At 38.1% G+C, this 20,018-nt stretch overlaps 1 protein-coding gene across 9 annotated transcripts in view; it reads right to left on the bottom strand.

Annotated features, from left to right (window-relative positions):
• The window catches only part of LOC131693203 (solute carrier family 12 member 4), a 666,250-nt gene that overhangs the window by 185,982 nt on the left and 460,250 nt on the right, over nucleotides 1-20,018 (bottom strand). For all 9 annotated transcript variants that reach the window (XM_058980844.1, XM_058980846.1, XM_058980845.1 and 6 more), the window contains one exon: nucleotides 3,429-3,499. In XM_058980844.1, the coding sequence (XP_058836827.1) occupies nucleotides 3,429-3,499 (71 nt within the window). The remainder of the gene's footprint in view (nucleotides 1-3,428; nucleotides 3,500-20,018) is intronic.

Here is a 20,018-nt window from a genome sequence, read left to right as displayed (position 1 = left end):
CATACCTTGATTCACCGAACCCCAAGATGGAGGACTTCATCTGTCGGAAGAAGACTCGGTCCCCGAGTACACGAACGAGCAGATATCGACCGTGAAATCGCAGTGCCGGTGGATGACGACGAACTACCGCGGGACGTCGTTCGCGCTGGAGGACAAAACTTACTTTCCGCTTTCGAAGACCAGCATTCCAAGAAATAACAGCTACTGTTTCAGCGACAAGTCGGCACACCCCCGAAGTAAAATATAAGTTTAAGCATAAATTTGAAAAAAAGTTATGCTGTATATCGCCATATCGGACAGAGGGATTTCAAAGCCGTGGTTCAAGCCGAGCGGTCTGGCCATCAATCAACAAATGTATCAGGAAGAGTGTCTTCAGGAAATTCTTTTGCAGTTCTTGAAGGAGCATCATGCGGATGGGAAGTATGTCTTCTGGCCGGACAAGGCATCTTCCAATTACGCCAAGAAGACGCTGGAGTATCTTGAGCAGAAAAAGATACTGTACGTGCCGAAAGAAAGGAATCCGATCAACTTGCCCAAGTGCCGTCCCATTGAGGAATTTTTCGGTTCCCTCAGTGTCCTAGTATACAAAAATAATTGGCGTGCCAAGGATACGAAAGCAGTTGACTATCAGGATCGGGAAGATGGATGTCAGTGCAGTCCAGCGTTCTTGGGGGAGCATCCCGACTATGTTGTGTCGTACGGATGACCAGGGCCCCTTCTTCAATATCCATTCACGTTTTTTGAAGAATAAACATCATGTTTTGATAAAAATTACTGAATCCGTCGAATAAAAAAAACATTAGTTTTTTAACTACATGACTGAAAAATGCTCATTTTTTATTGAACACCCGTTATCATGCGTAACGAAATTCCGCAGTACCCACGACAGGTGATCCGCTTAGAATCATTAACAACTTTCGAGCAGTTGGTACAAGCCATGCTTTAGAGTGAAGAAATAACGCCTACCCAGTATGCGTTATGCGCAGGAAATCAAATATCCAACGGGTATGGTAACGTATACCGATAGAAGCGAATTTGCATGCAACGTTTGATACTTCAGCTATCCACCAGAAGGTGTCGCTTTTGCCATAAAAAATTAGCGCGACTTAGGGATGATCCATAAATGACGTAGCATTTTTTGAGTGATTTTTAACACCCCCTCCCCCATCGTAGCATTTCGTCACAAAATTCTATATACCCCCACCCCCCTGATAATTACGTAGCTTGACGGTAACCCTCACCCCCCTCGTTGTCCCCGTAAAAAATTTAAAAAAAATCAAAAACGATGTTAGATGACACCGGTAAGATTGTCGTGACATCAGGTCAACCCATATTCCCCTTTAAAAAAGCTACGTAGCATGACATGACCCCCTACCCCCCTGTCGTCACACATCAATACAAAACTCCCCCCTCCCTCATATAATGCTACGTCATTTATGGATGGTCCCTTAGCGCCAAGTGATAACGTCAAGTAGAGATCAACTAAACTATCACTTTCACAAAACAACACTTGCAGCTATCAGATATGATGCTGATTAAAGTCACGAAACTTCAAAGTACTCGCACAACCGATTAACGTGAAAAATAGATAGAACAAAACAAAAACTATCACCGTTGTACAACAAGTATAAAATAAAAAAAAAAACTATCAGCTCTGTTGACGACCGGGGTATAGCGAACAGTGATGCCATTTTAATTTTAGCTAGTTGATAAATCGTTTACCTTGTATGCCGCCTCATCTGGGTTCGATTCCCAATCACGAGGTTTCTCTAACCCGAACAAAGAGTCGAATTACCATAAGGCTAAAACCTCTACAATCTAAAGAAAAAAGCTGGTTATTCTTTTCGTTGCGTTGGTTGCCTCCTATTTTTGATTTACCTCCGATCCAATCTTCCTGGCTGTCAACGAGCATTTTCCGAACACTTCTATTACATTGGTGATAGTCGATTTGGTCAAATTCAACAATTTCGGATTTTCTCCGCGGCCCGTCTTGCTTCGAAGTCATTCACACAACTGAAGAGCAAATCGCAAAATAAAACACTAGGTATGATGCTACACACATACATCTGCAGGGTACGCCGGTTTTTTCAATGCGCGATGAAAAAATACGCCACGTTGAAGTTGACCAATTTTTGACCGTAACACCCTTTAATATTACAATTATGGGGTTTCGTCATTGTTATCGGTTCAAAAGAGAGTTAAACTATTTTCATTGAAATTGAAGATTTGCAGGAATTTAGGAATCAGAATAAATTGGCTTGTTTTTTTCATCTCCAAATTATTTAGTGATTTGTGCTTTGCCGTGTTTTCTCATCATTTTACTGATTGGAAGAAGAAGGGTAGGAGAAAGGTAGAGAAATAAAAAAGCTAACAAAATCTAATTATAACATTAAACAACCTGGATTCTTCACTCTCAAAAAAATAATGGATTCTACTGAAGAAGCTTATAGCTCTTTACCACCTTTGGGTTAGTAACAATTAGTTGCTCTTAAGTTTTAGCTTCTTGTACATAGTTTCGGCTATGTATGGGGAGCAAAAAAATCGAATAAAAACTTATTTAAGGTATAAAACATTCTAGTTTGCTCAAAAGTTGCACAACAACGGTTAATACACGTATGTACTCCATTCGCGACCAAGGTTCCAGGATTCTTGACGCAGTGAAAGTTTTCAAGAGTGACATTAAACACTCTATCCCTGTTTTATAGTGCCGGTGTGTGAGTGGATTTTACAGCACTCTGCTTACCCCGGGTGGTAATTATGAGAATTTATAGCTCCTTCAGTAACAATGCGGTTAGGGTGTCTCTGATGCATGGTCTACTGCCCACTGAGTAGTAGTATCGTACGCGTATGTATTTATTTTTGAAAAAGACACCCTAATTCCGGGCACCGGCTGCCGCTTTTCACTTGCAACGTAGCGAAACATCCCGCACCGGAACTGAACCAGAAATGATATATATCGACCAGGAGCAACTAGGTTCCAAAGCCATATGATGACCTCGACGAGTAGTTAGATAATGTCCTAAGTTGTTTACCAATTAGGATCCTGTTGCAAATGAAAGGATAAGAAAACGGTCGTAACAGAAATCGTCACTGTTTAGGTGTGGCCCAAAGTGGAATTTCGTAGAAACAACTTTCAAATGGAATTCATTTCATTTCAGTAAAAGTGCAGTAAGCTTATCGCCAACATAACGAATTGCTTCGCCCTAATCAGCCAGCATGAGAAGGGTAAATAATCTCCCTGAAAAGGGTCCAGCACTAATTGCAAATTAAAGGAGGTTTTTCAGCAACCAGACAAGGGTTACGGGCAAAGTTGGTCAAATGCTGAGTGCTTTGCTAATTTACTGAGATGTTTCTAAGTTTATGTTCTTTTGTCCAGTTGCTAGAAAACATTGACAAATCAATCACGCTCAGGCTATATTGTCACTTACCGAGTATAGGTACAGGTTGGTATCCAGTTTTTCATTTTTGGACACGAAAGGCTGATCATCGGTGGGTTCGCCTGGAATGGAACAAACAAAACAAAACATTAGAAAAAAAGTGATGCTAAATCACAAAACCATTCATATACCTCACAGTGACAGAGATGTGAATCCTTTGAGAAAACTATTTCTAGCATGAAAATGAAAACAAAAAAAATACATCCGAACAAAACGGAAGAGCTAAGTCCGTGCTCAAGCACTTCGCCATAGAAAAAGTGCATGGTTTGTGGGATCCATACACGTATGAGGAGCAAATAGTGCTGTGCTAGTTGAATGGGACTCCCGACCCGATGCACTTGTGTCATTTGTGTATCACCAACGATGACAGCAGACAGTGGAGCGCGCAAATCAATATTCTGACACAGATGTTAGTATGTATGAGGCACACCTGAGCTATGAGTACGACGTGAATCGAAACATAGAATTTTTGCAACATGCATTGAATTTTTTTGTTTCCCTCGTAATGAAGAACAGACATTCATTAGTGACTTTAGTGACTAATGAACCGCATTCGGATCGATGTTCTCTTATGTCTGTTCAACGATAGATAACACCCAAATCAATGGTAGTTTTTTGCTAGGCGACTAAAGCGAGAAGTGGATTTAAAAGTTCTGTAAACAAAGTAAATCACTGACCTGTAAAATGGGGATATAAAAACGGGGGAACAACAAAATCCTTCCCGGAAAAATACGCGTAATGCGGAAGCAATCTCCACGCACGTGGATGTCCGTACCGTCCCGCTTACGGTTCGATGCGTCGGATTAATGCGCGCGAAACGAAAACAACAATTGACACTGCTCGACACGGTGTGTGTGGGTTTGCAGGGAAGCATAATACAAAACGACGGATAACAAGTTTGGCAAAGTAATTACCATGACGGTGCATGTTGTGGCAATTTAGTAAGAAAACATGTAAACAAATATTGGTCGAGTATGAAAGAGATGGCGAACCGTTTGGGTGATTGTTAAAAAAAAGTACAATGTGTGGCTTTGAACTGATTCATTTCCTTTGAAGAGAGAAATTGTAAAAGTTCTCACATTATCGAAAAAAAGAAAATTTGATTGAGATTTTTGGTCAAATAAACCAAAAAACACAGATCGTACAATACATAAGTGTAACACTATGCGTTAGGGTCCAGTTAAGTACCTAACCTTCCTCAAGGCATGTTTTACAGCATTTCACCGTCCCAATAATTCATTTCTCGATCCTTTTATCGCTTGGACATTACTAAAAACAATCATAATAACGGAGCTGACTCCAAAACAAAAGAATAAACGAATAAAACTCTTTCTGAAGCTTGAGAATTTTTATTCGTTAAGTAAATTTTTTTTGCTTGCTGTCAATAATGAAGAACACGTATTGCGGTTCACTTTATCCAAGCCCACTCCATCGTTATTGAAAATGGTACTGTTAGCGCACACAATACTCTATGCACGTACAACCATAAAGTTTCAACGTGTCAATTTTTCATATAAAATGCCTACCAGGAAGAGTTATGCGTGGAAGTAGCATTAACGAACCGAACAACAGACAGACCTCAGCACTGTCATTTAATCTACAAACCAACGGCGAAGGCTTCTCGGTCGACACTCAACTTCGACAACGAAGAAGCAAACAATCAAAATGTCGGATATACAACAGCTGGATGATGAAAGGCAAGATGCATTGCAACATAATAATAAAGAAAAATTATACGATATTAATATGTTAAATATTATTGTTCTTTTATTAAGGGCTTTGCGAAATCCTCAAAAGACAAGTAGAGTCAGTTGACCGTTGGGTAATAATTGTCTAGGAACATTGAGTTCTATCTAAATACCATCGAACGTTAACCAAGGTGGTTTTGTTTTAATCAGGCTGAATAATTGATAAAAAAAATATCGGCAAGTGGAATAGTGCGAATGAAAATCGGTAAATATATTATTTCCCTTCTAAAGCTAATTTAGAATCTAGTCGAAATTATTTAATCATTTGAGAACTTGCAATTGTCGTTATGAGAAACCTGACGCTCGAATTGGAGACTGGGAACCTTGTACGCAGCTCACCTGGGTCCGATTTCCAACCCCGCACATAGTGTTAGAAATTTTTCCCAAAGAGATTTTTCTAACCCGACAAAAGGACCGAATAACTCTAAGGTTAAAACCTGCAAAATCGAAATAAAAAAGTGGATCATATTACCAAAAATGACGAGCGAAGCTCATTGGGGCAGTCCAAAAGAGATCTGGGATCTTCGGGCGTGGTTTATTCATGAGGGTTAAGCGAACAATAGAAGGTTTTCGATAGTATCTTGATGATTTAGCAAGGCATCTGCAGATGTGGAAGGAAAACCGCCATTGGAGCGATTATGAGCTACATGCAGGAGTGTCTTCAGAAGAGAAGTTTGCCATCGATTCAATCACACGAAGGTCCCTGAAGTTATTGCCTTACTTAACCAGCTCGGATGTCATCTAGTACAATAAAAAAGTAATGCCGATTTTATTGAAAAAAGTGTCAATGACTAAAATGTCGAGATTTTATTTGCATCGAAATTTTTTTGGAAAATGTCACGCTCAAATTCAAAGAATAGAAGAATAAGTTCTGAAAATATAAATACCTTTGCTATCACTCCTCCTGCCCACGATGGGTTTTCAATGTTAGTGTGCAAAATGTTTTCATGTCTTTCGCGATTCATATCCTGAAACTCAAAAACGTGCGAATGGATCCTGATGAAATTTTCTAATTACCGAATAAATAATACATTTTACATAAACATTGTTTTACTAAAGACGTTTTCATGTTATAGGTTAGATCGCCTGTTGAAGAAAGTAGTATTAAGTTATTCTTTTTTGTAAATATGGAGTCGCCAAAAAAGAATCCTGAAAATTTAAACTATCCTCCTAGGTTGACTAAGTGAAGGGTTCGAGTATCGAGAGCTTGATTTTTTTTATTGATTTTCAAATTCCTCCTACTTGAAGCAAAAAACCTGTTTTAATCCACCTAGCGGTGCAATTGTACCTTTCTCATTTCTCTAAACTATGGCACGGAGGCTTTTTATGTTCAACATAATTGTGGAAATGTCCATTACATTCTTAGTACACTTTGCACTTATACACAATGGCATGCCAGCCACGAACTTGATGAGCTACGTGTCGACGGTGAAACACTTGAAACAAAAAAATATCATACTCCATTAGCCTAATCAGCATTAGATCAATGTTATCTGCTTGCTAACTCATTTTGTCAAGCGGGGATGGGCATGTGAGGAGGGTGAAAGTCCCATGAACGAACGACTCCCCAGCTTAAATTGGTATGCTTTGTAATAAAGTGGTGGTTTAAAGATGATGGGGTTGAAAGGGAGGGGTGTGAGGTGGTGGTCTGAGGGGTGATTTAAGGAGATTTTTAAAGGAGGGGAGTGAACAGTAGAGGGGGAGTGTAACCCCTCTCCGTAAACCATCAACTACGCCCCTGTTAAAATCCAGAAACCTTAAGCGAGTCGAAAAAAAATTAGGGATCAGGTTGACGTTTTTCAGAGTGATTGCATAACCTTTCTATATGAGAAAGGCAAAAATGTGCAAAATCCAAAAAAGTGAATCTTCGTCAAATTTTTTTTCGTGTTTGCATCAAATCTCGACGTTTTATGCACCTTGAATACATTTAGCATCAAAAATAAAAATTCTATTTTTAATTTTTCCTATAGTTTTTATGAGAAATTTCTGTGTGGCCGCACTCTGAAACCCGTAATTCCGGAACCAGAATTCCGATCGATCCAAAATTCAATAGCAGCCGATGGGAAAGTTGCACCTTTCATTTGAGACTAAGTTTGGGCAAATCGGTCCAGCCATCTCTGAGAAAAATGAGTGACATTATTTGACACATACGCACATACATACACACACACATACACACACATACACACATACACACACATACATACACACATACACACACATATAGACTTTTTCCGATCTCGACGAACTGAGTCGAATGGGATATGGCACTCGGCCCTCCGGGCCGGGATTAGGTTGACGTTTTTCAGAGTGATTGCATAACCTTTCTATATGAGAAAGGCAAAAAGATATAGAAAATACGCAAAACATATAAAACAGTTACAAGAAACAAAATACAGAACATGCAAAAAACTGTGAAGCCCGAAAACAGAGAGAATGCGAAAGTTTTAAAATGGAATGAATGTATAGAAAAAGAAACAGAAAACACATAGAAGAGAGAAAAAAATAAAAAGGATAGAATGGACTGGAAATGCAAGAAAGACAGAAATGACTAAGTAGATAAAAACACAAAAGGCAGAGAAAACACAAGAATTGCTGGAAAAACACAAAACACAACAGAGACATTAAAAATGGAGAAAGGACCATAAAGACAACGAATAGAAAAAACAACAAAAACGTCATAAAAGACAAAGACAGTAATTATAGAAACAACAGGGCAATCAGAAAAGACATAAAAGAAGTGATAGGGAGAATACAAACTACAGAAACGACTAAAAATACAGAGAAGAGAAAAGTTCCATAAAAGAGAATAAAAAAAAGGAAATGCAGAAAAAGCAAAGAATACAGGACAGGAAAAAGAGACAGAACTAACAAAAGAATCGGGAAAACGAAACTATGGAAAAGACCGAAATATGTAGAACACAGACAAATAGAAAATACAAAAATACGGAAAATACAAAAATACGGAAAATACAAAGACGTAGAAAAGACAGAATAGAAAAAAGGACAGCAAAAACAGAGAAAACAGAAAAGATAGAGAAGACAGAAAAGGCAAAACAGAAAATACAAGAATGGTGGAAAAGACGTAAAAGACAGAAAAGGCAAAAAAAAAACAAAATGACAGAAAAAGAGGAACGACCGAAACGATAAACAGAACAAACAGAAAAGATAGAAAAGACAGAAACGAGAGAAAAAACAGAAAGGATAAAAGGTCAAAACAGATAGAAAAGACGGAAAAGGAAGTAAAGATTGAAAAAAACAGAAACGGGAGAAGAGACAGGTGGAACAAACTAGCCGGAGAAGACAAAAAAGACAGAAAATATTGAAAAGATAAAAATGATAGAAAGACAGGAAAAAGAGAAGCCAGGAAAGACTCAGCACATACAGGTTTGAAATGACAAAAAAGACAGCAAAGACAGAAAAGACAGAAAAATCAGAAAAGACAGAAAATACAGTAACGAAAATAAAGATAGTAAAGATTGAAAGGGCAAAAAAGACAGAAAAGACAGAAAAGACAGAAAAGATAGAAAAGACAGAAAAGACAGAAAATACATAAAAGACAGAAAAGACAGATTAGACAGAAAAGACAGAAAAGACAGAAAAGACAGAAAAGACAGAAAAGACAGAAAAGACAGAAAAGACAGAAAAAACAGAAAAGACAGAAAAGACAGAAAAGACAGAAAAGACAGAAAAGACAGAAAAGACAGAATAGACAGAAAAGACAGAAAAGACAGAAAAAGACAGAAAAAGACAAAAAAAGAAACAGAAAAAGACAGAAAAAGACAGAAGAGACAGAAGAGACAGAAGAGACAGAAAAGACAGAAAAGAGAGAAAAGACAGAAAAGGCAAGAAGGCAGAAAAAAATGAAAATCCAAAATTATCAGAAAATATAGAAAAAACGGAAAGGACAAAAGACATAAAAGACAGAAACGACGGAAAAGATGGATAAAAAAGGCAAAAAAGATAGATAGACAGAAAAAAGAAAAGCCAGAAAAGACTCAGGACATACAGGATTGAAATGACAACAAAGACAGAATAGACAAAAAGACGGAAAAGACAGAAAAGATAGAAAGACAGAAAAAAAGAAAGAACAGAAAATACAGTAACGAAAATAAAGATAGACACAACCCCGAAAAAATAGTAGAAAAAGGAACCGAAAAATTTAAAAAAGACGAAAATTCATAAAGGACAGAACAAGTAACAATAGAAGAGACAGAAAAAAGAAACGGGCTGGAAGGACAGAAACGGTAAAAAAGAAAGGATGGAAAATAACAGAGGCAGAAAAAAACAAAAAGACAACAAACAGAAATAAGTAAAGATTCGTCAAGGCAGAAAAAATAGAAAATACAAAAAACGAAAATTCAGAAAATGACAGAAACGATAGACCATAAACACAGAAGAAACAAAAATCCAAAAAAGCGATTGAAAATACAGAATAAGTAGAGGAAACAGGAGTGGCAGAAACGGTAGAAAAAAAAAACAAAAAAAAGAAAAGACCAAAAATACCGAGAGAGAGAGAGAGAGAGAGATACAAGATAGAAGACCAAAGACAGAAAACAGACACACTGCCATTGAACCACTTATCAAGTAATAATTTAAATTTACTTTTATCAATGTAAAGGAACCAAATGCGGTCAGAAGAAAAGACTTTCAACTTATTTTGTCGCATATTTTTGCCACATCTATAAAGCTGATGTGTGGAAAATGTGGACTCATTGGTGGCCCAAAGGATGATGAACGGTGAGAGAGAGAGTATACGGGTAGATGCACCTAGGAGGTGTTTTAGTACAAAGTTGTTTGCTGTTTCTTGCTACAATGTTTTTCATCTCATTTAGAAAACAAAAAAAGCATTTTTGTGGGATAAAGAAACCATATCCAGCTTAGGGGTTATGTGTATATTTGCATATTTGAAAAGCTTAACCCATTCATGCCCATGTTGTTTGTGGACAACAACGTTTTTAAACAGCTATAACTTTTGATTGAGGCGAGATTTGCTCACAAAAACAAGTAAGGCTCATTAATGTGATTATTGCCTTTAATTTGAGTATTAACAGTTACAAGGATCAACTCTAGAACTGAAGTTATTGCAATTAGTCTGATTGGATTCCGATGGAGCAGTGCTGCCAGGGATAGTTTACGTTGACGACGGAAAATGATTTTTTCATATATCTTCGTTATGGTGCAATATTGCTGAAAACTGATAAAACTTATCAATTTAGACTGTCGTTGGCTACGTTTTCTACGTAATTGGACTATTGTAATTATTCTAGGAGAATTGCATTGAGCATTAGAAGGTAAAAATTGACCAGCTTCTAGCACTGCCATGGAAGCACCTATCTTTATGAAAATAGGCTTTTCGTGTTTCTTGACCCAACCGTTTTCAAGGAAAAATAGTTTTGAAACCCTACATGCACTAGAAAAAAGTTGGGCATGAAAGGGTTAAATAATTCTCAAAGTGGCGAACTTTTGGGTCAATGAAGCACGTCTCATTGTAGTACTTTATTGGCGCGCAAAGTGCAACTCGCAATTCTTGTTTAAGAGAAGACACTTTAAAGCTCTATTTTCAAATCATGTATTCGGAATTGTATAAATTCCTGAATTGCACGTTTGCAATTTAAAGCTCTATTTTCAAATCATGTATTCGGAATTGTATAAATTCCTGAATTGCACGTTTGCAATTTTGTTCGAGGTCTAGAAATTGACGGCGCCGGTGGTTGAGTGGTAAGCATGACCACCACTAACCCCAGTGGGTCTGAGTTCAATCCTAGATGAGGTCGTTGAGATTTTCTGAATTGAAAAATCTGGGGTCACATCTTCCCTCGGAAGGGCAGTAAAGCTGTTGAAGTCACCTCTTTCCGAGTCAATCCGACGCTAGCTTAGCTCTATCACTAAGCTAGTGACGGATTCTGATGAGACGAAGTCGAATCGTACATTCCATAACTAATTTAGTTATAGGTTTTGTGCCCTTATCGCGCAAATGTGGTTTTAAACAACTCTTTAGTAAAGAAAAATTTCCAAATTTTTTCTCCACTAAGTAGAGAAATATAACTTAGAGGAAAATGTGTATCTTTTCGGGATAAAATTGTAATTTTGCCGGTACAAATTATTGATAGCGGGTTTCCAATTGCAATTACAGAAAAGAATTTAATTCTGAACGGAGCAATAAAAACCGATTTTTTCGATCTATGATAATTTTTTTTTTGCTTTTTGAATTGTCACGTGATGTTCTAGTTCTGGTGCGTACGTTGCGTGATCTGAGTTTGTACTTAAGTTCTCACGGCCAGGTGGGAAGTAATTGGTCGGGAGCTGCATTCTCACCACACAAACATCGTTAAAACACCTAAGAAAGAGCCATTCCAAGACTCAAACTGAACGGATCCCACCTTTCCTTATTGCGATATCCTTGTCATCGTTTGTGCACCCCTATAGTCAAGCTCACAATCACATTCGATGGTGGAACTGGGAAATGCATAGTAAACTTATTAGTCTTGATAAAGTCTCTTGAATGATAGACCTGGACTAATAATGTTGAACATTGAGTTATTTGTATTATTTATATCTATGATTCAGTGCAATTTTTTTTAAATCTCTAATATTTCCATAATTGAAAAAAAATATATATATAAAGCAACTCTTAATTCGACAGTTACACAGGTAGACCACTTTGAATTAAATCGCACAAAATTATCAATGAACTGTACAATAAATAGTTCCCATTGGATCATGCCCATTGTGTGCGTCTGCATAAACTGCCTATTAGTGCCGTTAGTCCCGCGTAAGAGCTACAATACATAGCTTCGAGACAAGCTTGCAACAAAATGACGAGTGCAAGCTTTACATTTACCGGAGACGGACATCCATCGGAAACTCAGCATGTTCCGAATGAATCAATCCTGTCCCCATAACAGTAATTGTGTAATGATTTTGCAGTTCGTTAGGCGCTGGAGATTGATTGGTCTTGCATCGAGAGTCATTTACAACAATAGTCTGTCGCATTTTTGTTGACACGCTGACATAGTTGTTCGTGGACACGGTTCAGAATCATTGCAGCTCATCTCCAATTTCTACCTGTCACGATCAGCACCGGAAACTAATCGAAAAGACAGCATTAGAAGGCATTATCATAATAATTGTAGTCCGATGGAGGCACACGGTTGCCGATCTTTATAGTGGTTAGATGTCAATGACCCCGCGTCTCCGTAAAGCTCAACATTGGTACCAAACAATTTGAATTTAGAACAGTTAGATTCTCGATTAGGATTCTAAACTTGTCTGTTTTGACTTCAATTTTGCAGCCATGTCATTATATCCTATTAAGCAATTTTTTATACTATTATTCGTTAGAAAAAAGAAAACCTAACCTAAAACTGCAAAACCATCTAATCATATAAGCTCCAGATGCAAGAAGTAAGGTAGACGGCTGGATCAATGTAACACAGTCCTAAGATACACAAGGATACATAAATCACAACCGGTGACAGTTCAATGTTTGCAGCTTAAGCATAAGCACATCTCATTTGGTTGAAGAAGAACAAGAGACGGAAACGTAGCTGTAAGCAATGTTCGCCTCCGGTACAAAATTTATCGTCGCATTTGTTGGGTAAAAAGTCGTTAAACACGTAGCCTTTTTTTACGTCGAAAGGGTAAATTTATGTCTTGTCAGGATCACACACCAGATCTACCGGAGGCGTTCGATTGTGCATCAAGTTTGTTTGGAGAAAAAACAGAGTAATATATCTTACGGCCGCCATTACAAGGAATAATGCTTACCGCGAACATGTTTTTAAAATACATTACTGCTTCGAGTGCGTATTTCTTTTTTGGCAAATGCTCAAGACATATTCGAGCATGAAATTGTGAACAGCGTTATGTGTCAATATGATAATTTCACGAAAAACTTTAGGTCACATATTGTAATTAGAATTCAGATATATCGAAATATCCGGATCAGCTTAAAACAGGAACTAAATCCAATTTATGACCGCAGATTTGAGGAGTGCATTTCGGTTGTTTGTCTCGTCCTTCATTCGTTTAGTGCAATGTATTCATTTATTTATTTGCGGTTCAAATTGCACATCAGTCGCGCAAACTGAGTTTTGTTTCTATACTTTCTATAAGTGGATCTATCAAGCAAAAACTTCATTCAGCTTGGAAGTGAATGAATGAGGGAAGCGATGAAACCGAAGGCTGGTTTCGGTAAATTCACTCAAAATAGGGCAACTGATTTTAAGATTTCGCACCATTGGTTCTAATAATTCCAACTATGATTTGATTGATCGAATCGAGACAACTCACACGTGTGAAACAACCTGTTTCGTCATCAATCAGAGTTATAATCGGGAGAATCAGGCTCATACATCGTCTTAGTTCGTTCCATTTCAAGGGTGAGACGGATTTTATTGGGTCCGCAATTTATTTACCGCCGTCGTCCGCCGAAGGCTACCGGGCAGACAGGCATCCAGCTAATAAAATTGGAATTCAACCGATCCGCTCGTTCAATTCACGTAAGTGACGATGGGCGATAAAATTTGCAATCGTTCTGCGAAAACCCTTGCCATTTACAGTAAAATTATGAGGGTTATAAAACGTGCAAATGGATGGGGCAATGTCTGCGAGATGGATCACTCTCTCTCTATATATATCTCTAGTCCTGCGAGGAACCCTCAAATGATTTTCATACATTGTTTACGTTTTGACGGTTACTCAATCGTTTCTGTCGGACAAGTTTTAAGCAACAACTATCAGCGGATAACAAGATTTAGTTGATCCAAATTGGTTTATATGATCGCTGTTTTAACTAAAAATTGAGTTGGATAATACTTGAGAAAGCTAAAATGCTGAGTGGTTACGTAAGCATGTCCCGCAGATGGGGAGCCAATCGAGATAAATTTCCCATCAATATGTATAGGAAGGATTCCCGTGGCAGGATGGCTTGCTATAAATGGTGTGCAGTGCGGAAGCAATATCCCTTCATCCATTGCTATTTTATTCGTTTTCGTTCTCTGATTACCTTCCGTCTACTGTGTCCTGGCTTTTTTCTAAATCGCCAATAATAAAGTATCACAAGTTATTTCATGGCTCGCTGGTTCCGGTTGGGATATCCCTCTTTGTGCAATGTTTCTATCGATGAAGTGGGTTGTTTCTACAGTCATATATATCCCGCTGTGTCTGGTGATGTCTATCCGGTATACCGATATCTGGCCACTTTTTCGGAAGAGATAGTGCTCGGGTAATCGAAGCTTGTTTTCCTGTACTGTATGTACTTATTCTTGAAATATATTTTTTCGATGTGCTTTTGCACTGTACTTTTCACTATGTTTTTCAACGGTGGGGAACATCTTCCACACATACACACACTTACCATTTATTTTGATATTAACTGTAATAACAGTACAATGAAACCATACTGGATGAAGAAAGAAAAGCCATTGAAATCGACGACATACTTTTGGCCTTCTATTTTTTTGGGTTGTGCCCGATAGTGCCAATCAGAACAGTAAGTTTTTGAATTGAATAAACTCTAATTTTCATTGTTTTTTTTCGAGAGTTGTCCTATTGGAGCTGTAGAGCTAGAATCTCGGCAGAGCTCTCCATCAGAATCACTCACTACAATTGCAGACGAGAGGGGAAATGTCACCCACTAAAACACTGCTTAAGGCCAACTGCGGCGGGCCGTGATTCTGAACGTGATATTCATTGTACGGTTCAGATATGTGCGGGCGTAGGGACTTCGCGATCGCGTGTATCATCGCGAACAGCTCGAGCGTTTGTACGTTTACGTGTTCGATCGGGTGTGCGTTTGTGTGTCGTGTGTGCTAACGTGTATGTAACTTCGCGTGTATAAATTCTATTTTATGGCCGTGTGTCGTTTCGCATATTACGAATGAAAATTCAATTTCAATTTTTTACCCTATAAATGTATTGCATGTATGCAATGCACAACGCATTTTTCAAGCATTGATGAAGTCCCTGCAAAACATAAGCATTGCATACATACAGTACATTTTGTGTGTAAAAAAACTTGTCACAGAGAAATTGGTTTTACATGTCGTAATATTAACCGGTTTTCAATATATAGAAAATCGTAAAAAATCATCCTCTAAATGAACCACGATTTTTTTTAATTGCTGGTGGTAATCTCTTTCTAAATTAATCTCATAGGGATCGGTGGACTGCAAGTGTCACACGTACACCAAGGTAGCTGATTAGCTAAAACGTTTCTTTATTTTGCTCACTCGTGTCTCACACGGCTTTCAAAGGGTTTGCCAATTATGAACATCTTCGTTTGACGTTGCTTGTTGAGCCGAGAGCTTTCTTTGAAGTTATACATACGTGTACGTAAGGCTTGAGTAGTATGAGGATCATTTAAAAACAGAAAAGGACACAGTGCTAAACACCACTGAACCAGCTCTGCTAACGTGAAAGATTCGTTAATCGTTGCAATGAGCGGTGAAACATGCTGAGGTACATTAAACAAGTTTGATTTTTTAGTATATCAAAATATTAAATCGCATGACTGAATATTCGATTCTAGTAGTTAATCAAAGGTGCTAATCCTCGAGATTGGAAGAGCGACATATAGAACACAACGTTTTTTTTGAGACATCATTATAATTTACCTTTGCCACTCTAGGGTGGATCTAATTCTACCCTTGGCTACATTACTGAGTTAGGTTTACCCAGTGTCGTTTATCAACGAGAGAATGGGAACAGAGGTCCGAAGGCCGGGAGAGGGGGAAGTGTAAATTGTGTACTCTACATATACCCGGCTAGGCAGAATCAGTTTTCGACAAAGATTTGGAGGGGGCACAACGGAAAAAAATTCTGGGTATTTTTCACCCAGCCATGGAGCGGCGCACAATCCACAAAGTATGAAGATTGAAATGTAAGTAAATGTTCCTTTATATTAATAAGGAGTAGATAATAACTGTAAAGTTGAATTTGTGGGGGAAAGTGTATTGTTTGAGAGTGCGTGCGTGTCTGTGACAAGTATATGTTGCTACATGCGTTTTGCATTAGCGCGTGTTGTAACGCGTGGGCAAGTGAAAGTTTTTATTGTTCCTCATTGTCAATAAACATAATTTATCTTTTTCCAGATGCGTGCGTAGGGCGATCGCGTGGAATTGAGCGTTTATTTGTTCGCGCTGGAGACCGTGTTGATCAGATTATAAGTGCTACAGCGTTCGGAACGTCTATGTGTTTGCAAAATCTTGAGCGTAATGATCCTAAGTACATGTTCGTTTTTGTGTTTCAACGCGATGGACTTGGGCGTTTGAATGGGCGGTGCTCATCTAAATTAGTTATGGAATTCGCTTTTCGACTTTGTTTCATCAGAATCCTAAGCTAGCACCGGATTGAGGCTAGCTTCAACAAACGAAAACACGATTTGTGTTCGTGTTTCGAACCCAAATGTTTCGATTTCACTTGTTCTTATCAGTTTAAAATGAGCTCGGGACATCACGCAGGACTAAGGGTTTGCTCAAGAACACAAATCGTGTTTTAGTTTCAGGCGCTAGCTTAGTTCTGTCCCTAAGTTAGTGTTGGATTCTAATGAGACGAAGTCGAAACGCCAATTCCATAACTAAAATAGTTATGGTTTTTTGCAATTAACGCCCTGGCCCTTAGCAGTTTATTTGACTAACTAGGGAACTAAATGCGCGTAGGTAGAACGCAAGTTTTGTCTGAGTTGAATGATCACTTCAACTATTTGTGAGGTTTAAAAATTGACAATTCGCGAGAAGGATAAAAAGCGAATAATAAATTTCATACAGACATTTCAGTACGAGGAACAATTGTTTTATTGCCATGATCATCGGTTTGATTTTAGTTCATTAAATCATGTTCGTTACTTTCTTTTCTATCATGAAAATTCATGTTCTTTTGTGTAGTACATACACTAAATTATTATGTAAACCATATTTCATGAGCATTATATAATTATAGTTTGATTTTTATGTTAACAGACCAGGAGTCTCTTCTTGATTTCATGCACCTTCTGCATTTGCTGGTTTTCATACATTGTTGTTTGAAATTAGTAATTTAGTTTTTCATGTTTCCATGCCGTAAGAAACGATAAAAAAATACTTCATCTTCGGCGTCTTTTCGACTTTTTACCATCTCTTGATTCTCTTCAACTAACCCCGATCAATAACGGAGTAGCAACAGGGGGTGGTTGCACAAGCCCCGGTTAAACTTAAGCTCATCGTGAAGGGATCGAGCGTTTGTAGGTTAACGTGTTCATTTGCTAGCGTGTATGTAACTTCGCGTAAAAAAAAAATCGATTTTACAACCGTGTAGCCATTCGCATATTCGCGAGTGTTCATGAATGATCACGCGGATCATGAATCTGATATTTAATTTCCAGTTCATATGCTAGTTCTCCCATATCAACAAAGTTCCCATGGTCATATCGCCATGGAACGTTTTTTCGGACTGAAGACATGAAATTAGGCTGTTAGGACCGAGGGTAAGGATTTCTGGAGTGCTAATTTGGGTACTAGTTTAGATACATCGTCTAACTAGACACCCAGATGGTGCCAGTTACTGACACGTTTATAAGTCAATAAGTTCTAAAACGTTCACTTAATCACCGAGGCGTTTTCATGTTTGCGAAATCGTGAGCCTAGGTGTTCGAAAATGATCGCGAAGGATTCGAGCGATTGTATGTTAACGTGTTTGATTGCGTGGGTGTTTGTATGTCGCGTGTGCTAGTTTTCTCGGGTATAAATTCGATTGTTTAACAGTGTTTTATTTGCAGATTCGCGAGGATTTTTGAATATTCTCGCTGACCGCGAGTCTGATGTTTGGTTTCGACTGTCAGGCTCAGAAAGACTGTTATGTGCAGAAATCAATTACAATTATTTTTAAACCTTAGAAAGAATAGTATGCAAGTAATCATAGTAAAATATTTTTTGCAGTCTACATCTAACGAAATTATTAAATAAATAAATAATATCCTTGGTCTAAAATCGTGATTGTGTGGGAACGTGCGTTTGAAAAATCGCACTTGAGACCGCATTTATAGGTGTGAACAAGAGCGTTTTTATGTTTGCCCGATCTTAGTTTTACGTGGATGACCGCAATTGCATGTTTGAGTTTGTGATCAGAGCTACACTATCTCGCAGGATTCCATCGTTTCTATGTCACCGAGTTTGATAACGTGGGCGATAAGCGCGTCACTTGTATGTAACTTCTTTCATTTATGTTTTTAACGACATTCAATTAGCAAATTGTGTACTCTACATATACCCGGCTAGGCAGAATCAGTTTTCGACAAAGATTTGGAGGGGGCACAACGGAAAAAAATTCTGGGTATTTTTCACCCAGCCATGGAGCGGCGCACAATCCACAAAGTATGAAGATTGAAATGTAAGTAAATGTTCCTTTATATTAATAAGGAGTAGATAATAACTGTAAAGTTGAATTTGTGGGGGAAAGTGTATTGTTTGAGAGTGCGTGCGTGTCTGTGACAAGTATATGTTGCTACATGCGTTTTGCATTAGCGCGTGTTGTAACGCGTGGGCAAGTGAAAGTTTTTATTGTTCCTCATTGTCAATAAACATAATTTATCTTTTTCCAGATGCGTGCGTAGGGCGATCGCGTGGAATTGAGCGTTTATTTGTTCGCGCTTGAGACCGTGTTGATCAGATTATAAGTGCTACAGCGTTCGGAACGTCTATGTGTTTGCAAAATCTTGAGCGTAATGATCCTAAGTACATGTTCGTTTTTGTGTTTCAACGCGATGGACTTGGGCGTTTGAATGGGCGGTGCTCATCTAAATTAGTTATGGAATTCGCTTTTCGACTTTGTTTCATCAGAATCCTAAGCTAGCACCGGATTGAGGCTAGCTTCAACAAACGAAAACACGATTTGTGTTCGTGTTTCGAACCCAAATGTTTCGATTTCACTTGTTCTTATCAGTTTAAAATGAGCTCGGGACATCACGCAGGACTAAGGGTTTGCTCAAGAACACAAATCGTGTTTTAGTTTCAGGCGCTAGCTTAGTTCTGTCCCTAAGTTAGTGTTGGATTCTAATGAGACGAAGTCGAAACGCCAATTCCATAACTAAAATAGTTATGGTTTTTTGCAATTAACGCCCTGGCCCTTAGCAGTTTATTTGACTAACTAGGGAACTAAATGCGCGTAGGTAGAACGCAAGTTTTGTCTGAGTTGAATGATCACTTCAACTATTTGTGAGGTTTAAAAATTGACAATTCGCGAGAAGGATAAAAAGCGAATAATAAATTTCATACAGACATTTCAGTACGAGGAACAATTGTTTTATTGCCATGATCATCGGTTTGATTTTAGTTCATTAAATCATGTTCGTTACTTTCTTTTCTATCATGAAAATTCATGTTCTTTTGTGTAGTACATACACTAAATTATTATGTAAACCATATTTCATGAGCATTATATAATTATAGTTTGATTTTTATGTTAACAGACCAGGAGTCTCTTCTTGATTTCATGCACCTTCTGCATTTGCTGGTTTTCATACATTGTTGTTTGAAATTAGTAATTTAGTTTTTCATGTTTCCATGCCGTAAGAAACGATAAAAAAATACTTCATCTTCGGCGTCTTTTCGACTTTTTACCATCTCTTGATTCTCTTCAACTAACCCCGATCAATAACGGAGTAGCAACAGGGGGTGGTTGCACAAGCCCCGGTTAAACTTAAGCTCATCGTGAAGGGATCGAGCGTTTGTAGGTTAACGTGTTCATTTGCTAGCGTGTATGTAACTTCGCGTAAAAAAAAATCGATTTTACAACCGTGTAGCCATTCGCATATTCGCGAGTGTTCATGAATGATCACGCGGATCATGAATCTGAT

This window comes from Topomyia yanbarensis, chromosome 3, assembly GCF_030247195.1.
Source record: "Topomyia yanbarensis strain Yona2022 chromosome 3, ASM3024719v1, whole genome shotgun sequence".
In the NCBI taxonomy this organism is placed as follows: domain Eukaryota; kingdom Metazoa; phylum Arthropoda; class Insecta; order Diptera; family Culicidae; genus Topomyia; species Topomyia yanbarensis.
The sequence above is the reverse complement of the archived record's forward strand: the minus strand, read 5'-3'. Positions and strand labels throughout refer to the sequence as shown.